This window comes from Lates calcarifer, linkage group LG14, assembly GCF_001640805.2.
Source record: "Lates calcarifer isolate ASB-BC8 linkage group LG14, TLL_Latcal_v3, whole genome shotgun sequence".
NCBI lineage: Eukaryota > Metazoa > Chordata > Actinopteri > Centropomidae > Lates > Lates calcarifer.
In genome coordinates this window covers 9,786,388-9,809,537 of record NC_066846.1, presented here as the reverse complement: position 1 = coordinate 9,809,537, position 23,150 = coordinate 9,786,388, and the positions used below count along the sequence as shown (strand labels likewise).

The window sequence follows — 23,150 nt, the reverse complement described above, 5'->3', positions numbered from 1 at the left end:
TCAGCTGGTCTAGCATTAGGCTATCAATAATCCCTATTGTCACATGACGTTTCATCAAATGATATCAGTTATTCCGTCTTTCCCGCAAATGTGTTGGCTGCACCTGTGTAATAAAGCCATGTGACTTGGCTTGCAGCCGTTGCAGCCCTTTGACCAGAGAGGTGTGTTTACAGACCATCCACTGTGAAGTGCTGCACCAGTGTGGAGATGACAAGGGGCGACCCACATGCAAAGGGACAAAGGGATACAACAGTGACAGCAAAATCATACTGGTAAGATACTGATAGTTGTTTTGTTTATTTGTTTTTGTTTCGTTTTTGAATTAAACAGAGAGCTTACCACCAGTTCTTCGTGACGAGTGTCCTTTATGCTGCAGAGTTTATAGTGAGGTTTAAATCCTAATATTTCTATATTTAATTGGATTTTTTTTTTTTAATTAAAAAGACCTAGGCTTTTTTAAATGTGATTCACTTTAGCGCAGAATAAAGCCTGTCAAACTGTCATCAGTACCAGCCAATAGCATCACCCCAATCGTTTGAATATTGAATGTGAGAGGCGTGGTGATTGGCCAGAGGGAAACGTCACATGTTCCAGAGACGTTACGCTGTCATGGTTACAGAGAAAGACGCTTTGTGAGCTTCGCAGCGAGTCAATGGAGGGAGGTGGTGCTCTCTCGCGTTGCCGTATGGACTACTAGTGAATCACGGCAAGGAAATAGTGTTTTGAATGATTAAAAAAATGGACGTGTAACGTGAAAAATGTAAACTTGCGGACTTTTATCGACGTGAACTTAAAACTGTGGGCGTTTTTGCGGAACTTTTCACCCCTGGAAGAGGTAATTTAAAAACTTGGCGTTAGTCCTCAAACAGCCTCATTGTGGTGATAGTTTCGGGGCAAAAGTACGAGCGTACTGTTGCCTTATTGGTTTAACGTTTTTACAACTTGGTTTGAAATAAAATTAAAGCAGCCCCAAGGCTTCGACAGGTGTTTCCTGTGTTGAGAAAAAAGGTTTATTTGTGTGGTAAGTAGAGTGTTGGAACATGTAAAAACAGCGTGGTAGACCGAAACCAAAGAGTCTGCTTATCATTAAAGTGTTGTTGGTAAGTAGGGAGCCAGCTGGCTCTCTCTTTTGGGGGAGTGGGTGGAGGGGTGGATGGGGGTAATTTGCAAGCTGTGTGAGGACATAAAAGCTGCTGTGCCTTATCTTTGACAGATAATTGCTAAAATAAGATTGATATCAGTGTTTTACTTACTTATTAAATTACTTTGGTAGACTTGAAATGCAGCTGGAGAAACATACTGTCTATGTGTGCCATTAGTCTGTATTATGTTTTAAAATATTTACTGCACTATTATTGTAGTATTGTAGTATTGTACCTTTTTTTTCAGGCATAGTTGCATCTTGATTTCAAGTATTGTAAAATATTTTGTTATTCTGTTTTGGCCAAATGCCTAAAAACCAAATATATTATCAGTATTCAATTATAAACACATAATGAAATTATTTTTACTGTATAATGTAGGACCTGAAACAAATGGTCAAATTATCTATTTATGGACTGAAATATGAAATTATTGATCCAGCTCTTATCGATTTGTTTTATAAAGTTAGTTTTCAAGCAGTAATGACAAAAATTAGCTGGTTCCACCCTCTTAAAAAAAATCAAGATTTCTTGCTGTATTTTGTTTTGTTTTGGGGTTTGATTTATTAGAGACATAATAATGGAGAATCAGACAGATGAATCATATTGGGTGCTTACAAGCTGGTTTTACAGTGTTTTCAGTATTTTATTAACTAAACAATTAATCTATTAAGAGTATTCACCAGAAAAAGATAATTAAAATATTCAGTAGTTGCATCCCAAGTTTAAAACTTCAAATAAACATTTGAACACTACAGGTCACTGTTGAAAGGTGATGAACAACTGAATCATTTCTCTATCTTGGAGACCACTCTCCTAGTTATTTTGTATAGTTTGCTGTGTTTCAAACAAACCATTTTTCAACTTAATTTCTTACTTTTTTCCTCCCCCATTTTGTGTAACTGTAGGATGACAACAACACAATAGTGTTGGCAACCTGCAAGTGTTTCAGTTCCCACACACTGGATCTCTCGGCACACTACAACAAAGATGAGGATACAGGGACAGCCTGAGGGCGCAAGGAGGTGTCTGGATTTAAATGCAATCGGTGAGCTCAGGGGTGTGGAGGTCATCCGGGGTCGGGCAGGATATGGCTTTACTATTTCGGGACAGAGGCCGTGTCTGTTGAGTGGCATCCTGGAGGGAAGTCCTGCTGACCTGGTGGGACTCAAACAAGGGGATCGCATCGTGGCAATCAATGGAACCGACGTGTCTGCTGCTTCGCATGAGACTGTGGTGCAGTTGATTGGCAGCTGTAAAGGACCCTTGCGGCTGGTGGTACACGCTGACAGCCGAATAATGGGGAACCCAATCCTTAATGATGCAAAATTTGGAATTGGAATTGGCCACAAAAGCGGTATCTTCCAAAAGGCAGGTGTTCTGCGCACAATCTCTCACGATTCAAGCAATTCCTCCTTCAACTCAAGTCACGCTGCCACTGCCAAACAGAGGCCGGTATCAGAGCCTGACATGTCGCAGTGGTCACAACAGTGGAGTGTTTTAGCTCAGCAACCAAAGGAGGAACCCAGAGTGGGGGACACAGACTCTGTTTTTACAGATCCAGAAGAAGTCAACCCAGACTGGAGTATTTTAAACATGACCTTGGTGGTTGGCTACCTGAGCTCCACAGAGCTGATTTTGAACCCTACAGAATCAGAGGAGGACTGTTTAAAAGCCATTAGGGAGCGAATACGACAGTTGGGAACAGAGCAGGACACCCATACTCTGGTGATGATGAAAATTATGTTTGACTGCATCCGCCTTTGTGACGACGCGGGAGCTGTGTTAGCAGCCTTTCCTGCTGAGAACCTTGTCTTAGGGGCTGTGTGTGCTGAAGACCCACGATTCTTTTGCCTGGTCACTACAGCACATATAATTGATGGCCATGTACCAGAGGATGGTCCTTTGCGAGCCTCCTGCCATGTTTTCTTTATTGACCCAGAGCTGGGAAACCATGAGGACCACAAAGGGATTGCTGGACGGTTTGGCTTTGACTGCACTCCAGATCCAGATGCCTTGGGCTGCCTGGAATTCCCTCAGACTCCCCCAGATGTCCTCCACTTTGTCACAGTCCTGTACAGTGACATGGGGGAGGTCGTGGAGAGGCTTAGAGTAAAACTGGACGTGGAGGCTCAGCAGCAAGCCAGGGAAAATGGTAGCACTGGAAAACAAGGCAGTGCCAGCAGCAATGGGGACAGTGGTATTGGAAATGCTTCCCCCCCTGAGGAGAGAGCGGACAGGGATTTCCCCTCCGCAGTCCGAACCCACCCTGGGGCCCACCTCCCCAGCTGTCCATGGGATTATCCCCCGGCCGAAGACCTCACCACAATAAACCTCTCTGAGAACAGCCAAAAACTTAATCCAGAGAACAGCGCCAGCACACATTCCCTTTCCGAGTCACTACCTGGTCCCGATTTACTAACCAGCTTTTATGGAGGTCCCCCACCCAGGCTTGAGTTCCAGTTTAAACCCCCACCACCTCCTCTGCCTTTGAGTAAAAAAACAAACTTTTTCGCAGACCCTCTCAGAAGTAGCCAAAAGTGGTTCTCAAAGCCAAAGTGGCCTAAAACCCTCAATGGTGATCCTGAGCCTCAGGTTACATTCACCAGCAACTGGGCCTCCAGTGTCAGCCTGAGTTCCAGCACAAATAACCTTCCTCCCCCCATGAGCCAAATTCCTTCAGACAGGTACCAGTCAGCAGAGGTCATGATGCTGCCTCCCAGAGAGGAGTGGACCAAAAGGTTTCTTGATCAGAGAGAGAAACAGCGGAAGGATGGAAGTAGCAAAAATGTGAGTGAGACTGTTTTTTTATACTTTAAAGCTGAAATCTGCAGCATTTTAAATGGCACATTTAATACATCAGGAGATACTTTCCTTACTCAGGTCACACAGGTGAGCTGTAGGCTAAATCAGGGGTTCTCTTAGGTTTAACTTATCTTTAGACTTTTGTGTATTTTTTTCCAGCTACTTTATTTAAATACTGATGAGTCTTGTTTTTGCTCATATAGACTGTGTCCCTGTAGGTAATTTCTCAGCCATGCGGTAAGGACAAAACCTTACACAAAGTGACATTAAATAGTTCCATTGTAAGCTCAGTCATATGGAGACGAGAGCATCTGTTTCTGTACTTCATTCATGTTTAACACAGCGACACAGGAAGTATTAAATGGTCACAGGGAGTTGAGTTTCCCAGACATTGAGGGGGTGTTAGTAAGTCTGTTTTTGGTGGCACCTAAAATGAGATACAATACTACTATTTCAACAGTCAATTGGTGCTGAGTGTGAATTGAACTCAGAAAGCACCTGTTGTAAGTCAATGATGTCATTGTTATAAACATGTGGATGTGGTTTTTCGTGTGTGTGTTGCTTTCCTCATTGCCCACAAGATGTCCCTGTGTTTCCACGTAGTCCTAGAAATAAGCCTTTCTCAGGAGAACAGTGATGTGTGAGCAGTATGTCTGACTTTGTTTATTTTTCTCAGCCGCAGAAATGGCTCCAGTTAGCTGCCATATAGCCAAATACAGTTTGGTAAATGGCTGAATATTACATTTCAGGGCAACCCAGGTTATGTGCAGCGTGTATTGGGTTGTTAAACAACACAGATGTATAGTTTTTAAACTCCCATTTTCAGCATTTACTATAGTACACCACCTTATTTATTTAAACAAAGTATTTTCCTGTCTTTATAAATCAGAGCTGGATTGTGCCTTTGTCCCTGAGCTTGCATTAGATCAGAAAGAAGACAGTCTCGCTCAGGAAGCCAGGCAGATTACTGGGTAGAGCCCATGTCATGCAGTGGTAATTATCTGCAATTCTTAAACTCGTTCATTAGACACAGCCTCTCCAATCATAGATAGGTGGGGGGTGGCTGGTTTACGCTGCATTATCATTTATGAGGTCATAGGCAGGCAAGCCATTGTGGTTCTATCTGATTTCTAATAGTACTTTTTGACAGACTGTGTATAAGTGCTTCTGGCTTGGTGCTTTGGAAACAGAGCTATAGTTGTTCAGGTTAGAGGACTGTTGTCATGAGCCCCATTATATATAAATTTAGAAGCACTAACAGGGAAATCTGTCAAATCTAGTAGAAACACTGACATTTCCAGACTTTCCAGCTGACTTACCTCAAACTCACTTCTCACATTACTAATACTATACTGTACTTAAACTGATTAATTACAATAATTTGGAACCAGTGTTGCTAACTGACAGTTTATTCATCTTCATAAGGGTATGCAGCCTCAAAACTACTAACCACTTGTACCAAGATAAAAGTGTTGATAAAGCTGTCAGTAGTAATGGTCTTTGTGTCTTTGCTCATCCATCTCTCCTTTTATTTCGACAGGGCTCCAGGTTTTGGGGTATGGGTGTTGTTCGTGCCTCAAAACGCCGCTCTGCCAAACGTCTCAGCCTGGCACGATCACTAGATGACCTTGAGGTACTCACCAAATTCTTTGACCTAACATTTTCCACATTTTGCATTTGAGTTTCTGTTTTTTGTTTTTTTTTTTAATCCTTGTTTGAACCACACCATTCATATATTTTATGTTTTCAAGTTTATTCACTCAGCCATTGTTCTTCTTTGACAAGAGTTGTTTTAAAGAGACAAGCAGTGGCAGAGTTTTATGTGAAGTGCAACACTTTTTCCACTTGGAAAATCCTCACTAGTTAAAATTTCATGTAGCGTGCTTTTTTAAGTTGACGGTCTGACAGTCTTCTGTATTTTCCATTCTGCTGGGCCTGTATACAGAAAAGTTGGTCAGCTGCAGTAATGCAGACATTCAGGTGAACCACCCCCCTTTCTCATTCTGCTCCACTTTTGGCTCTTTTTTAACCTTTCATTTCCGTTGCCTTGAACTCTGCATTTGCTGCTACACTTGTGGCGTGGGGCGGCTCACAAAGTGTTCTTTGTGCCGGGCCAGAGGCACGGTCCTGTTTGTTTGGCCTCGCTAATGAGCACTGCTGCGTGGCTGAATATCGTGCTCACATTCTCTTATATTAATGTTGCTGAGGAAGTCTCTTTTCTCCGCTGGTCTCTGCGTGCATGCATTACTCATGCACACTGATTCACATTCATAAAAACACACGCACACTGTTCCCTCATCACATAATTGCTTGGTATGCACATGGACAGAGACAATAACAAACCAAAAAGTGGCATAGTGTATTGTATATCCACGTATTAGTCACACACAGACACACCCGCAGACCACACTTTGTACTCAGAGAGGCACACCACAGATCTCCTCGTCAGGATTGTCCCGACACACACTAAACAGTGCCGTTGTTAAAAAGCTCCAGGTTCTGAGCAGGTCTGCTCCAGACATACAGCTGCAGGATTAAAGATGGCTATAAAAGCTTACAACAGCTGCAGAGTTTCTGCTTGCATAGTACAACTATGCCTTCTTTCATCTTTGATTTACTGTAATCACTAGACAACAATACACTCAGGTTCTCATACATGAATAATACAAATACTAAAAATTCTTCTTCCTCATCTTTTCCTGTCTGTTCAAATTGTGAGAAACAGTCTTCGCAGTGTGCCTTGTGAAGTTACATACTTTTCTTTTAATTATGTATTTTTGTTTTGTTTCTGGGCTTCATGTCGGCTGCTGTGTGTAGATTTGTTTTTGTTGGTTTGGTGATGTGCCTCAGTATATTTAGTTGCCATGGCTATGGCCTCCCAGCAGTTGCTAATTATGTTGCATCTACCAAGAGTAAAATTAATTCTGAGTTTACCATCATCCCTAACAACTGATGCAGCTGTTTCCAGGCATTGTTATGAGACATTTAGTGCTCTCTGCTAAGTTTAAAATGTAGAGGACTGAGAGGCTTCAGACTGCTCTAATCAGTTTTCTACTGTACACCTCTTAGGCGGAACTACTTTTCATGGAACAAAAATAATAATACCAGCTGGGTGGAGAGCTGGATGCTTTCACACTTGCAGCATTGTGTCGAGTTTTCTGTCTTGAGTTTGCTTTGTTACACAATGTTTCGCCAGCTATAATACCTGGACTTCACACCTCTGCTCTATCAGGAGCTGCTGTGACACCAACAGGGAGAGACAGGCTCAGGCTGATCTAATATCTTGGAAGTTTCATTAAAACACTGGCCTTTCATATGGTACCATCATAGCTAATATAATTCTGTACATCATCAAGCTCTGGCATGTTGGCTGTAGAATAAATAGCTAAAATGCTGACTTTGAACAGCTGAAGTAGGCTGAGTTTGGTTTGGCATGTATGTTTTATGTAAAATAGGATGTGGGTGTCCATATAATGACCTTTTGTGTTCGTTAAAATGAGACTTGAATCGTAACGCTGGAATTATTGAGTTGTGAATGTGAAGGCAAATTTGGCTTTTAAGTTGCATCTAGCTGCTTTGTCTCTCCCTCCAGCAGGTTTTGAAAATCTGCATTCAGCAAGCTGAGCAGCAATTAATGCTGCCTGGTACAGGTAAATCACCAGGCTTTCTTGGTTACATAAGATTGTTTTTGATGTGAAAGGGAATAATGCTTAATTGTCTCTTGCATATGGTTTTATCAAAACACTACTAGTAACACATTTACATTCATACATTTGAATACATTCACTGCTGTGCAAACAGAAATGTTTGTTTTGCACAGAGCCATGTCGACTGCAGTTGAGGTAGTGAAGAGTGTCAGAGGTTGGACTTGACAAGTTGTCCAAGATCTTGTATCCTTGAATTCCTTGTAGTAATTGCCTGCTTCCATTCCCCAAGGAGAGTTTTAGGTGTATCCAATTAATGCCCAAGTGCTGAGATTTGAGAGTAAAAAAAGACATTTAACTATATAATGGTTAACACCAACCCATAACATAAAATAAACAGTTTTGATAAGTATCCCTTTAATTTGACTTATTAAAAGATTATACCCTAGATACGTCCTTAACAGTCCATGCACCAGCAGTACTGTTTCTGAATCACTTCAAACATATCTTCAGCATTTCCGTGCTGTAATTTCTTGTTATTTAATGGATAATTAGTTGGTCAGGCTCTACCTCCTGTGGGATAGCATCCAAGAAAAGTTTCTCATGGTGCCTCTGACTCATAGCTATTCAGAGTGCATCAAATCAAGAACAGTATCTAAAATGTGCTGTTTCAAGTCAGGGTAGGCCCATATATTTCAATAAATGACACCATAGGGAATATTTTATGGTTGTCAAAGGCAATCAGATCATCACCCAGCACTTGCCCCGGGGATCTCATGGTCAGAGATCAGATGGTGCACTTCTTAAACCCACTGCCATGGCAAACCAAAGCCCAGCCAATGACACTACTAATTATGTCCCTCTAAACACTTACATATATGCACAGTTTGGTGTTTTACTTAAGGAACAGATTTGGAGAACTGCTTGAGTTTTTGTTTGAAGCAACCCCTATATAATCTTTAGTGCTGGAATCTATGAAGACCTCGTACATCAGAAGGGAGAGATGAGCTAGAAACTAGAATCTGTTTTTTCTCTGTTGAAGGCTCCACTTCAGAGAGAATGCAGATAATGACTGATCAACCTGTCAAGCTAAACTGTTGACCTTAAATAATCTGTGTTCCTACATATTCAGTGGTAGTGCAGGTACAAACCTGAAGGGTTCAAGGGTTCACTCTAACTTGTGTACTTATGTGATGTTCTGAAGGACTGTTCTCATGGCAAGTTTTGCCAAAAAAATATGTGATAAGCTCTCAGTCAGCGCATGCATCTGGACTAACAAGGACACCGTGAGACTATCTTGGAGTTCACCAGCAGTGCTCAGGGCAGACCCTTGCGGATAACCCCTGTATGTGGCCTCGCTGCATGTTGTGGACGAGCCCAGAACAATTTGGACGCGTGTGGCCATGTTGCTTTTTCCATGGTCGGTGGTGTGCGTCACAGTGGCTAGTGCAGGAATGAGCAAATGCTTGTTATTTTTCTCCACATTACAAAGGCTCTGACACGTAGCTTCTGCAACCCACGCACCAAATCAGAATAGCATACAAATAATCTCATGCTTTTGGACACGTTTTCGATGTGTGCCATTCTGGTTCAGTAGAGGCAGAAACTGCTTCATGATTCTGTGTTTGCGCCTTCCCTGCACCTTGTGATGAAAAGTGTTTTGATGCATGCTGAGCTTTTGTTGTCAGATCCTCATATGTTTGGGCATGTTGAAGAATGTGCTGCTTTGTACTTTCATGTCTTATTTCCATGCGGAACTTGTCAGAGCCCCACTGAAAATGCCCCCCCATCCCACTACACCGCTCCACCACTACGAGCTGATCCCTTCTTCATCATACACTCCTTGTCTCTAGCTCGAAAATAGATGCTTTGTGCCTGCAACACTCAGCAGATGACAGTGTGTTCAACTTTACAGAGATGACACCATTAGCAGGCTGCTGTGCCTGTGTTCACACTGACTCTGCCTTCTGATGTGTTGCTGCATGTGAAAACATCTGTTAATGTGAGCCGTTAATGCACACTGTTTTATTCAGGCATGCTCTCGGTGCCTGCTGGGAAATTTGGGGCACCTCTTTTGCTCCACGAGTGTGAAGTTTCTCCTTTTAGGTGTGGAGACATTAGCGGCTCTTGTTTGCACGCCTGCGGGTAATAGATCTATCCTGTGGGCGTAGCAGAAACCAAGAGAAGGCATGAAGACACAGAGACAGGGAGGGAGGTAAACAGAGAGGGAAAGAGGAGGAATTTACAGCAGCAAGAGAGAGGAGGGAGGGAGAGGGAGGGAGAGAGAGAGAGGGAGGGAGAGAGAGGGGAACCGGCAGCAGAGGAAGAGAGAGGGAGCTTTTGAACTCCCAGTAGCTGTCAGGATTTGCGGCTCTCCTGCACGCTCTCTCCTCCCCCGTTGAGCTCTGTCTCTCTGCACTGCAAACACTGACTCGCACACGCGCCGCGGAGCTCCAGCGGATGGACTCGTTAACACACACCAGGCGTGTGGAGCAGCGCTGAAGACGAGCCAAACACACGCACACAGCGCCATACATGGAGCAAACTTTAACTCTCAACTCTGTAAGTCTTGTCATGAAATCTTGAAGTCTTCATTATTTTGCCTGCCTTCACTTCTCCTCTGTTTGGTGATGCCATCTTCATCTTTCACACTCGTGGTATCTCCCCTGCCACCGTTACTTTTCCTTCTTTGGGCTCTTTGTAGCTCCTGTTGTAGCCTTTGAGCGGCATACAGTGGTTAGCTTGTGTGGTCTGTCAGAGGAATGTTTTGAGCCGTGCCAGCTGAATTCTCATGTGCTGTATGGTACACACAGCGCTGCTGTATACAGCAAAATGTGGTCTAACATCTATATCAGGACGCACGCTGACTTTAAATTAGACGTTATACTAAAGGGGGTTTTCTGAAGTGACCCAGGATTATTCTTGTACACTGTATGGGCCTTTGAATGAAGTGCACTCTGTTGCACTCGCCCTGAGAGGTGACCCTTTTCGCAGTCAGTTGGTGCCATTGGGAGAAGTTAGATTCGGTGTGAGAGAAACAGAGATCAGAGGTTGTTGTTGTCAGACAGAATTAATTCCTCTGTGAATGTTCAGTGGAACAGTATTTGCGGTCGAAATGTTACAGCAACTGTTTAGTTGGAACTTGAAATGGTTGCCTGCGGTTTTACCTTGCGCCTGTTGGTTTTGTGCAGGCATGTCCCCGCTCTGATTCACCAGCATTCTTATTCACTTATCTCAGAGCCAGCTTTGCTTAAGCACACATATATATATATATATATATATATATATATATATATATATATATATATATATATTGATGCTCCATGACCACTGCATGATCTTTGCTGCTCATACAGTATGAGTTATGATTATTAATATTGTAAGAGCTACTAAAATTAGGTTCTATTTTTCATTATATAAATCTCTCTCTCTATTTTTGAAGTGGGTGTTACGACTTGAGAAAATGAGCAGGAATAGTGTGTTCCTGGGGATCAGCAGTAGAGGGAGAGGAACACGATGCACTTTTATCTCACTGACATCACATGGCCAGCTCTGGAGTGTGGGTGGACAGTTGCGTTCACGAAATGTGTCCTTAGGCTAGCATTACAGGAAGCAAAGACTAAGCAGGCTGACATTTTCTAAATGTCTCCACTATGATTCCTTTTCTTCTTTTCCTCCTCCTGCTAGAGGTTTTATTGCAATTACATAGACTGCTCTCTCCAAACCCACCGACTGGAAAAACAGTACATTAACACAACAAAACTTGAGTAGAAGTTATTTAACTGTCCAGCTGCTGCTCACTGTATGAATATGCAACAGCCAATAACCAGATGACCAGATGTGGCTGTGGTTGCTGAGTTTGCTGTTTGACCAAGCTGTAACCACGGAAAATACCCGCTGCCTCGCCATCTCTGGACGGAGATGCACTGCAGCTCCACTCTTGGCTGTTGTCACACCAACGCTATGACATCATCTATCGACATTCACCATTATGATATATCTTTTTAGTTAACCACACAGCTCTTCATCATCCCCTGTTGACTGACCATAGGAAAAGCTGTCTGAACCAGGATGTCTATGGATGTGAAACACAACTTCTGGGAATGATTCATTCCCCACTCACTGTTTACCTTCCTCAATCGTACTATTATTACATTTCTCTGCTTCACTGAAAGGGAATCTACTGCCAAGGGTGTGGAGGTTACTCAACAAGGAACGGCTTCAGAACTGCCAAAGTCTTTTATCACCTCCCTGGTAAAAGTTTAGACATGTCTGGGATACAAGGGGCTGCTCGTTGTGTTCAACTCATTACCTCACACCTGTAGCTCAGAAGAGACGCTGGGGTGCGTTTGCTTCATGTCTGAGACGTTGAGCAAGACAGCCCGTCTTGTTTTAACTGGGGAGGATTGCAGAAATGCTCAAGAACTCAGTGTAGTTGGTATCGTTTTGGCCTTGTGTTGGGGAAAGATTCTGCAGAATCAGGCCAAGGTCTAGTCTACTTTGCACAGTGGAAGTCATAAACATGGATTGTTGGGGCGGCCAAATTACTCTCCCTGTGATATTGTGAGGGACTAGCTTGGCACTCTACTTTGGCAGCGTAAACACTAACTTTTCCTCATGAACTGCTTCTGTAACAACCTCATCCTGTGGTCAACACAAAGAAATATGATATCTCTGTTTATATAGCTTGGCGATTATGACCTCCTTGCTTTAGGTTGAGTAAAATGCTGCATATTGTGTCATGCACCATGTGTCGTGGTGTTTCCAAAGGCAGAAAATGAAAAGCAAATTACGTAGTGCTAGAGGACTGTCGCATTAAATATATGTATATTTAAGGAAAAGTGGATTAGTACAGTTAGTTTACATCTGACAGAAATAAATAAATGTCTTGTAGGGAAGGATATGTGTATAGACAAGGCATCACACTCCAGTTTTTTCTGTCAGTATGAGCCTTGCCATGAACTTGTCACCATGCCAAATACCAATAGAGACTCAATGCCATCCCATAGCCCTCAGCCTAGAGGGATGAACTTAAGCCAAACTTGCGTTCACCCTTTTCCCGGTCTCACTCAACCAGCTCAGGTTGCCTCTGTGACCAAAAGGATTACATCCCTTGCACCCAATAAGGTCATGCACAGGAAGTAAATAATTGTGGCGGTTCCTTGTCACTGGCAGCATATAGCCTTGTACACTCCCAGTAGGCAGATATTCATTCATATCTTGGCCTTATCACCACACAACAAATGTACCCAAGCGCCCAGACTTTTCAAAACAGTTTTCATGTGAGTTAGCTTGGTGGAAAACCAGAGGGGGGAGGGGGGATCACAGGGCTAATTATAAGTGTCGGGTTTCAGGTTGGAAAGTCCATTTCTGGTATTTTCTATGGAAAAAAAAGAGAGCAGTAGGAGGGTGTGGTAGCATCTTATGTGGTTTACCCACCTAAAGCCCTCCAGGCTCTTGTGAGCACAGCCCTTTCTCTATGATAATAAATTGAGATGGGAGGGGTCGTGGTCACTGGTTCTAGTTTCCCTTTCTAAAGTTATTCTGTTTTTGTGGGATTCAGCTGTGCCTTGTAAATCACATGTATTTTATTTGTTACTCATTTTGCATGTAGCCTTTCCTCCATTCAGCCCACCAGTGCTGTGCCAGTGATGTTCCTGTTTGTTTCTTCAACACAACAAAGGGAGTTAATGTCATGTTTTCATACATGCCTGTAGGCTTCACAGTCGTAGTGAGTGAGTAGCAGTGAGTGGTGAGTCCAAAGCCATGAATTGAACAGGTTCAGGCAGAGTTAACATTGGTTAAGATCAAGAGTTTACATTGTTGTTGGGAAGTTGGGAAAGACAAATTCTGATATTGGTTAGAGTGCCAAGTTCCTGACACTGCGAGAAGTAGGACAGCAAAAGGAAAAAGGTAAACATCTCCATTCAGAGGAATGCTCGCACACCCTGTCAGTTTTTTATCACACACACACACACACACACACACACACACACACACTCACAGTCATTGGCAACACTGCAAAATCATAGTAATGCCACTTTAATCCAGACAGGAGCAGAGCCGTACCCATCTGCTGTGGCTAACCGGTTAAAGTTAGGGAACAGGCAGTAGATTACTGCCGATCAGGGGGATTAAGAGATGAAACGCACAGTGACGATGGCCTCTGTTTGCATGCAAATCACTCCATGTCTTTAAAGACACAGAGCAACTCATTTGTTTACAGAGTGGATTACATTTAAAAGCTGCCTTGACACAAGTCTGGACTCTTTACATGGCCAAGAGCCAGACATGCATCCACCCAGCATCATTGAAATGTCTGAGGTAGGATCCTTATCTGTTTGTTTAACTGAAAAATCCTTTTATTGGATTGGTTTTATAATTACACTCTACAGAGATCAACATGATTAAATCGCAACTAAAATGTTGGCTTCCCACTTAAGTCTCAGAATGTAATCTAATACCCACACACACATAACATAATTACACATCACAACAATTAGTTACTGCTGAGGCTATCTAAATTTATTTAAGGTAAATTTTCTCATTTCTTTAAACAAGGGAATAGACCTGCCAGAAGAGATTATGACTGTAACAAAGAAATTCAAAGGTTTTTTTCATCATTGAATCTTCTAGTCTGCTTGTTTGCAAAATCTAAAAGTTATGTACATATATGGCTGAAATTTGGAGGGACCTAAGTCTTTTTTGCAGCAATTACAATTCTACATTCATCTTCACCTGCCAAGTTAGTTGCAAAACACCATTGTATTTAGTCTAATATTCAAATCCCAGATGACTTGAACAGTGATTTAAACTGGCTTTAGTATTAGTGTCATTGTGAAAAGTAAAAGTGGAATTACACATCTCTGAGGCTCTTGTGACAAATGGAGCATGACTGTAAGTTACATACTAAGATGTGTGTGAAAATATGTCATTGTCTGAAGGGAATCAAAATGGAGTTTCACAGCCATTGATCTATGGACGTAATGCAGATAGCAAACCTAAGGAGACACTAATTGTGTTCCTGTTGTTTACCATTCCTGGTCCCTTAGCATCACATAAGCATGCTGACCTCATCAGATCCTTACTAATGTGATAGAGTGTCTGGCAGATTTGTGGTGACAAACAAGATTTCCCCGCAGTAAAAACACTGGATTCCACTTCTTAACCTCTAAAAATCAAACACAAGGTTGTCTGTCTACACTATCTCCACTTAGATATTGTCAGAGGAGTTTCATAATTCTCTAAATCAGTCCGTCTCCCTCTCTCCCCCCACACTCCTTGCTTGGCTGGGAAAGAAATGTCTCTTCCATCTTATCAGTCACCGCACCCTCTCCCTCCCTCCCTCAAAAGGAAGTTGCCTCCATGCAAGGCTCTTTCTTGATGTTATTTTCAGGGAATAGTTTTTCGTCTACCGCAGATAGCAGGTCTAGATTATTTTCCATCTTCAGTCAAGATTGCCTGCTGGAGAACTTGACATGGAATTAGTTAGGTCTTGTGACAAGCGGCGCTCGTCGTCGCCATAAAGCCGGTCTAGAAATGTTTCACAAATTTATTAAATCAAGTGGAGGCTCAGAGCTCACGTGAAGCCTTTTTACTTTGTGGCAACAGACTCAATTTCTTCAGTTAGCGACACTAAAGAGAGCAGCAGAAAAATGTTTTTCCTGGAGGCATTTTGTTTGAAAAGTTCCAACATGCTTTGCTCCTGTTCTGTGCTTATGGATGTGCTCACCTGGCTGCTCTGAACACTCTGCCTCAGGGGTGTCAAAGGGCAAAAGTAGACCTGAAGGGCTGAAGTACACCCTTCTGTGTCCTGTGATTTTGTGACCACAGTTATGGATGACTCAGCTCAGCACTGTGAAAAGCTTCTAATTACTAGACGACTGATTTTATCTGCTCTTGAAAGCAAACGCATTCTTACTGTGTTGCACTTCTGCATTATAGCATAAAGTATACACTGTGTAATTATCTGCACAGTGTTTTAAATAAATCCCATTTAGCACTAACAGGAAATGATACAACATGTGCTGATGAACATCAAAATGTGACTGTGAAAGCTACTGCCAATTCAAATTTGGAAAGAGAAAACAAGATCCTCCAGAGATTTAAAACTTTATTAAATATTTGCGAGATGTTCCTGGAGCTGTATCAACGCTGTCTGCAATTAGTTTAATTTTTCCAGCTGTGTTGTAGTTCATGGATTTCTTTTGTGTTTTCCATCGTGGGACAACAGTGTCCTTCAAAAGCAATCAGAAATGAAGAGATTATTTTGTCCCTTTTTCTATGTGAAATGCAAGAAGTACTCAAAATCCAGACTGAGGTCATATGTAGAATATAACAGCTTATTTTACCTTCTTTAAACCCTAGAGTGCATCAGATGAAGTGCTCATTCGATCATTACGCCCACGTTTGGACCGAGTCATTGTGTCATAATATAAGCATAATGATTGTCCACTGTTTTGTCATTTGATAATCCTTGAAATTCATGGATCTGCTACTAACAATAGACTCTCTGAATCGCACTGGTACACAGCCCTTTGATAAATCTGAATTTTTACATTTTATTTTCCAAACCAGATTCATCGGTCTGAACATCCACTAAGAGATAGTAAATGTTCTTCTGATGGTGGAATTGGAGAGGCTGAGTCTAACAGTTTTTGTAACTTTCTAAAATCTGCAATTTGACAATCACACTCATTTCACACAGTGATTGGCCAGGTGTGTGGGTTTGAGTGTTTTCAGTCTTCACACAACTACTTTTGCGACTTTGTGTGTACAATCAGGTGCGAAGAGGAGAGACTGTCCAAGACTGTGCACCGTTATTTATCAGCATTTGCACATTCCAGTGTCAATAGACAAACTGTACAACCTAGTGCATTTTAATCATACTGAGACCTCATGCGTCCTTTCTGTTTCATGTGTTTACATACATGAACACACACCTCTCCTGGGGCGAATTAAGATGTCATCTGTGATCGCTCCCTCCAAACCATCAACACAGACATGCACATATGACTAACATCCAATTTCCAAAGTGACAGACCATGTGAAAATCCAATTAAACAGGAGAAATCTACCATGAAAAGCAGGCTGTTAATAAACACTGTATCTCATCCATTATTTACGGCGAAATTAAGTCCAAAGAATGCTAGCTCATTTGCCTTGCCACGGGAAAACCTCCGAATGAGCCACCCATGCTTTAAGAATAATAGTTGGTCCAAAAACAGTCGACGTGCTGATTGTAGAGATTTGCCAGATATGTGGAGGCACAGTGCTGCAGCGGAGACAAGGAGTGATGCCAGCATAAAAACCAATTTTCTTTTTCTGGTACATGAGCTAAATTGCTAGCAGAAAACACCAATTGACACGATTACCGTCGGGGGCGTAAGAATGGTGCTCTGTGACAGCGGATAATGAAGCTCAGGGTTCAGCTCGTGGGCTACCAAACTTTTATTTTGATTAAACAAAATTCATCTGGTTCCAATTTCAACTGACTGACTATTTTTTTCTCTCTTTTAAGTAAAGAGAGAGTGCCCCGACTGGAAACAAAAGAGGGGGGAAAGCCAGTGTGGTTTTGACATAGTGAGTGTGTATTTTTGTGAGGGGAATAAAAGGGGGGTGGGGGGGTGGGGTTTGATTCATCTGATTCCTTCATGCCACTGTGGCACACAGGCTGTATGTATTGTCGGGTGGGTTACCATGGCAACAGCTGCGGAGTAAGGAAATCTTTCTTTCCTCCTTTGCACCCCCCCCCCTCCTCTTCTTCTTCTTTCTTCCTTTACGTCCAGTACCTTGTCAAATTTCTGCCTCTTTCTCCCTCCCTCTCTTTCCCTCTCTCCGACTTGTACAGACATGGTTTGCAGAGTTTTGGGTGGGGAATGTTCAGGTATGCATTCGCACACACACACACATTCTGTCTGTGCGCTGCTGGTGTAGCAGACTAGGGAACAATGAGTCTCAAAAAGAGACTTTCGTTCAAGAGGACCTGGAACTTCGGCACTGTAAGTAAACTGTGGTTTGCCGGCTGAGCCTCCTCTTCCTCCTGTGTATGAAGCGGGACTCCTTTTGTTCAGTCAGCTGTTTTTCTCATTAATCTCCCTCTTTGTCGCTCGTCTCTCTCCCACTCAGAACAGCTGTTTGAAGCGGCGGGGACTCGTGGTTGTTTGTTTGCGGGGTGCTCGAATCAGCCTTGACTTGTGTAAAACTTTTGAAGAGGCTTTTTTTTTTTTTATCTGAGTGTGGTAAAGTGTTGAACCGGGTACATCTCAACCCAGTTTTTGAAGGCAGGAACATGCCTAAACAAGCCCAAAAGATAAAAGAACTCACAGTTAAAACATCAGAAATTCACTCTGTGAGATGACTTAATGGCTCACATTAATATTTTTGTGAATGCAGTTTATCTTTCGGCTGATTTGACACTGACAAAAGCGTGTTTTCAGTTGTGATGTCACCTCAGATCATACACATAAATTTGTCGGTGTGATCATTTACGTTCCTTCAGCATGTGTCGTCTCAAGATGCCAGACTGTACGGAGTGGGGGCTGTGCCACAGCAAAGCTGGAGGAGCCTTCTCCAACTGAAGAGCCAAATCATGCTCTCTTCTGAGCCTGGGTACTCACTGTGACTTGAATTGTGATTTTGCCCATTTGGTCGATAACAACCTAACATGGACAGCTTTCAGAAGGATTCCAGCTTGGAAATGGGATATTTGCAATTTAGCCTCATGTGAAAGGGATCAAAGAGGTCCTGTAGTACTGCAGAGCCACCCACAGAGGACCAACTTGTCACCAGAGGTGTCAACAGAGGAAGGGCATGCGTAGACAAGAGGTGATGGTGTGCCTGGGTCATCACTTCGGTCTCATTGTAGGGGGACTTGCGGGCGAGGAAGTAGTAACGAGTTGAAAAACACACAGTGGTGTGTGTGGTCTAACCCCTGCTGCCTCATACATACAAACATACACACACCACCCTCTGTGTGTTTGCCAGCCCTGCCTGGTCAGCTATTACAAGTATGATGTGTAATGATGTCACTGAGGTTTTTCTATTTTTTTCTGTTTTATACCGTTGTAAAATGATTATCTTTGGAACATTTGAACAGACATTTTTTTCATGTTTCCCTGTCTTTTCATAGACCAAGCAGTCAATCTATTTAATAGGAAAAGGAATCAACAAATCAGTAGACAGTGAAAATAATTGTTCCATTTCTGAATGTGGTCAGAATTTGATTTAAACCACATAAATGATGTGGCGCAGTCGCTCAGATCAGTTGCAGTGTTTTGCAATATTTCATTCATTTGTTTAGTTTCTTGATCGTGCTTGCACAACTTATAGCGTATTTGTCATCAACATAATTCCCATCTGACAAGAAAAGGTTTAAAAGATGAGTTATGGCATCACTTGTGTGTCAAGAGAGAATTCATTATGAATTGCTGTAACTCTGTATGTATCACTGATTAGATGGAAGTTCCACTCCTACAAGAAGTAGATATTTATCATATTTGTCATCTAGGAAGTGACATTTCTCCATACGCAGGCTTTAAAAGTAGTATTGTATCCTAAGGCATTGACAATAGCGAATACACCAATTCATAATTTCAGCCTGGAGACCTTTTGTTTGCTCCAACCTGAAACTTACGTCACACTGTGTGATGTCTGCCTTGTCCTTTAAAATGAACCACAGTCGCAACAGTCTATATATTTAAGGTTAGAGGTTTAGCCATTTTTAGATCCGAAGGGACAGACAGATGGAGTGGGTGTTCTCTCTTTTCTCTTTCCTCTGTTTCAGCTTCATGTTGGTCTTCATCCTACCCACCCATGATTACTGTACACATGCAGGCCACCACCAAAGGGCTGGCTTTTGGGTGTTGACTATATGGGGGTTTGACTCGGCAGCAGCAGAGTTGTAAAGAGGCTGTGACGGACAATTAGTGGTTTAGTGGTCTATGTCTGATAGAGCTTTTACATGTGGTCAGTCCCAAAATGGAACTGAGCGTCACGTCAGTGCACATGACGGCGACTGCATCCCCTGCCTTCAGATGGGCAGTCGACTAGGCTGGTCCACTGCATGTCTGGACTTGTCCTAAGGCTCATTGATCAAGCTGAAAACTACTAATTAAATCACAGCTAATTAGAAAGTAACGTCAGACTGGGAAAAGAAAACACATCCTAATGTTTCTCTTTCAACACCACCCTCATCAGCATCCATCATTTTTGCTGCGTTTCTGTGATATTGCAGCTCTACAATCGAGCATTTCGCAATTTTACTAAAGCACAAACTGTATGTACTTGCTAACACCACAGCTCAAGCCTGGCAATAAGAGCCTTGTTTAGATGTATTATCAGCCTTGAATATTCACACTTTGAAGTGGCAGCTCAGAAAACACTCTTCTGGAAATAGTCTCCCCTTTTCAGATGAATCCTCCAACGCACCGATTTTTCAAGTGTTCTTGGACCAAGCCCTAAGATGCGCCTCTCATATCCTCCCCTGCATTTAAATTTATTTACGGGCATTAACTCTCTCTTTATTAACCTAAACCAAAATTATGCTAACAGGTTTTACTGAAGCCCAACGTCGAGGCTGTGATTACTAATTGAAGAATCCCAAGTAAATATTTGTTGAACCAACATAAGATCAGACATGGGTGGTGTTTTATTGATGTTTTTTCCTTGGCTATAATTGCAGCCAGTTATGGAAAGTTGTCACTGAAATTCCCATGCCCACTAGCGATGCCTGTGCTATTAGGGTTAGTGTGCCTTTTATTCAGGAACATCTACACAGGCATAACATGCTCATTCCCTGAATTAGCAAGTGAAAAGAGGACCATTACAGCCAGTGATGGCCTCTCAAGCCGCTCTCCCTTGATGAGCTCTGATCTTTGTGACAACAGTTAGCAGGAATGCACACATTCAGGCCTGTGAGTGTGTGTGTGTGTGAGGATAATATAAAATGAGGGGTGGGTCCTGGTGTGGAGGTGTGAACAGCTGTGTGTGGTGGAGGCCGGGGGTCCACCCACTTACAAATTAATGTTTCCCAGTAGCACACACACTCACAAACAAACCACGGAGACACACCTCAGAAGCCACTGCTCAATGCCTGGAGAGACACAGTCTTCAGTCTCTTGTCTCAGCACAGGAGGTCATGAAAGCAGCCTCTCACTCATGTCTCTCTTTGTTCTCTTTCAGTCTGCTGCTTCTTCAGATGGTGGTGAGTACCATGCATTTATTACCACTTTTAAAATACTATTCTTTACAAAACAATATTGCATCTGAACATAAACCTTTGACATCAAAAGCAAGAGAATTCAAACTATGTTACAGACTATTTGTGATCTTAAAACTAAAGTAAATACAAGGTTTGTTAACAAGATCTTAAAGCCTTTCCTTAATCATTCCTTTTTACTAATGTAGTGAAACTTTCATCTTGCTCTGTCCATTCTTTTCAGTGTCTGCATTTTTATTCCTCATTTTCTGCTCTACCCTCAACACAGAACTTTGTAGTCGCTCAATAAAATGGTCTAGTAAAAAGACCTTTAGTGAGGATGATGTATTCACTGTAGGCAGCATGCCTCATTAACAAAGGATGTTTGTTGAGCGTGTTTTGGGTCACAGCCGGTGCTAGCGTGCATGCTGTCTGGTCCTCCCTTTTCATAGCAGTTTTAATAACATTTGCTAACAGGCTGGCCGAGGCTGTGGTGCGGAGTGCAGCTCCGCTCCTTTCACTGTGGATGTGGATCAGACATACAGGGCTGTTTGCTTTCTAAAGCCATCTCATTAACCGAGCTGCACACAATATGGTAAACAGGGATCCCAAAGCCTCAGTCTTAAAAACCAAGTCTAAACAAATGGCTTGTCAGCAAACTGGAGACTTTCAGCGACACAGGGAAAAAGCGGTCATTGTGAAAAAGAAAATTCACCATTCCTCAAATTGTCACACTTAGCGTAAAGGCCGTGTAATTTCAATGACTTGACCACTGATGATTCAGTTGAACTGAATGCTAAGAAAGAAGCAGAAACTAAATTTCAAAAGGTCGTGTAGAGGCCTCGTTAGTCATAATCTGAAAGACCTCACTGTAAGGCTGATGTCATGTACTATTTACAGTGCTTTTATTTCACAAGGCTACAGTTTAACTACACCTGTTTGTAAATCCGCCCTAGTCTTTGTGCAGGCGTTTTGGCAAGACAGGGACATACAGCGCTGTGCCTTGCTTGACCTTACTAACATCTCTGTTCTTAACAGCAAAAAGAAAGTCTGTTGAAACCAGTTGTCTATGCCAACCAGTTATCTCTCCACAGAATGACAACAGCTACTATGTATCTTTAACCAGTCCTACTGTGATCCTTTTGTTTTCCTGTTTTTACTGTGCGCTCCTCGCTCTGTCGGCCCACAGCTCTAAAGTGGCCATCTGCTGCTACGATAGCAGGTACTGTGCAGGCTGAGGCTCCCACTCTAGTTGACCACCAAGCTCCTTTATCCTCACCCACTCTCCCTCCTTGTCTCCCTTTGCTCAGCCACATCTCCTCTCCTGCTTTTCCTTTTCTTTAGCTCCCACTTTGCTCTGCTGTTTCTCTTTGTAGGATGCAGTCAGATCTGTTAACCCTGTGCTTCACACTTTCCTCATAACATGTTTTCAACTTTCACTTATTGTGTAACATTTGCATGTGAAAGGTGTGGCAAAGGGTACAGTAAAGAGACATTCGCTTTCCTATCAACTCCCTTGGCCCTGACCTTATAGTCTAATCCATTTTCTATGTATAATTTTGTATGATGCAGTTATTTACTCTCACTCTTACTCTTATACACTTTGTTGAAAAGATTGTAGTAGTACTTAGGTGTAGTAGTTGAGCTAGTAATATTACATCCACAGGAATATTAAGAAATACAAGGGAGAAAACTGTATCTCCAGTCTTCCTTCTGGCTGGAATTACCCTTTAACACCAGAGCTCTCTAACCTTTGCTCTCCCCGTCTTGCAGACCACAGTGTAGTCCCGTTGCAGGGATGCTGCAGCCAGAGCAGCCTCAACAGTAATGGCAGTCTTCCAGGAACAGGCAGCCATCGAGGGGTTCCGGAGCAGCGCGTGGCCAGCTGGGCCGCCTGCTTCGAGCGTCTCCTCCAGGATCCAGTGGGCGTGCGCTACTTCTCGGTGAGCTGGTGGGGGAAGAAGTCTCTCAAAACTTGATTGAATCCCCTCTGACCGAAAATGATGTCAAAAACAGCTGACATGAATTATCTTGGTGCTTTAAAATTGAGATGTAAGAGTAAAACAGAGTGGGTGAGTGCTAGGGCTGTGTGCTGTTTGGATTCTATCGATCCTGCTCATTGATTCTGTTTCCTTCTTGAACTCTCGGAGTAGGAAAGCAAGCTAAAATATGTTGGAAGAAAAACCATCTTTATTAAGAAAAATATTCCCTATAGTTTTACATGTGTTTTCACTTGTGCCTGGTGCTTTTGCATTAGCTGGGGGCTGCATTCAAATACATTGCTACAGTAGATGTTTTGTCATGCATTACGTTATTTTCATACAGTCATTACAACTGTTTTTTGTGACTCTTTGCCAAACG

The 23,150-nt window shown here is 42.5% G+C and overlaps 1 protein-coding gene across 4 annotated transcripts in view; it reads left to right on the top strand.

Moving 5' to 3' along the window:
- The first annotated feature begins 646 nt into the window (after positions 1-646).
- The window catches only part of rgs12a (regulator of G protein signaling 12a), a 36,431-nt gene continuing 13,927 nt past the window's right edge, over positions 647-23,150 (top strand). For 2 of the 4 annotated variants that reach the window (XM_018696436.2, XM_018696431.2), the window contains exons 1-5: positions 647-835; positions 2,051-3,932; positions 5,488-5,580; positions 20,774-20,795; positions 22,563-22,732. In XM_018696436.2, the coding sequence (XP_018551952.1) occupies positions 2,133-3,932; positions 5,488-5,580; positions 20,774-20,795; positions 22,563-22,732 (2,085 nt within the window). In that variant the 5' untranslated portion in view covers positions 647-835; positions 2,051-2,132. Of the gene's footprint in view, positions 836-2,050; positions 3,933-5,487; positions 5,581-9,871; positions 10,154-17,352; positions 17,593-20,773; positions 20,796-22,562; positions 22,733-23,150 lie in introns of those variants that run through there. The other 2 variants (XM_018696435.2, XM_018696434.2) reach the window with 2 other exon arrangements.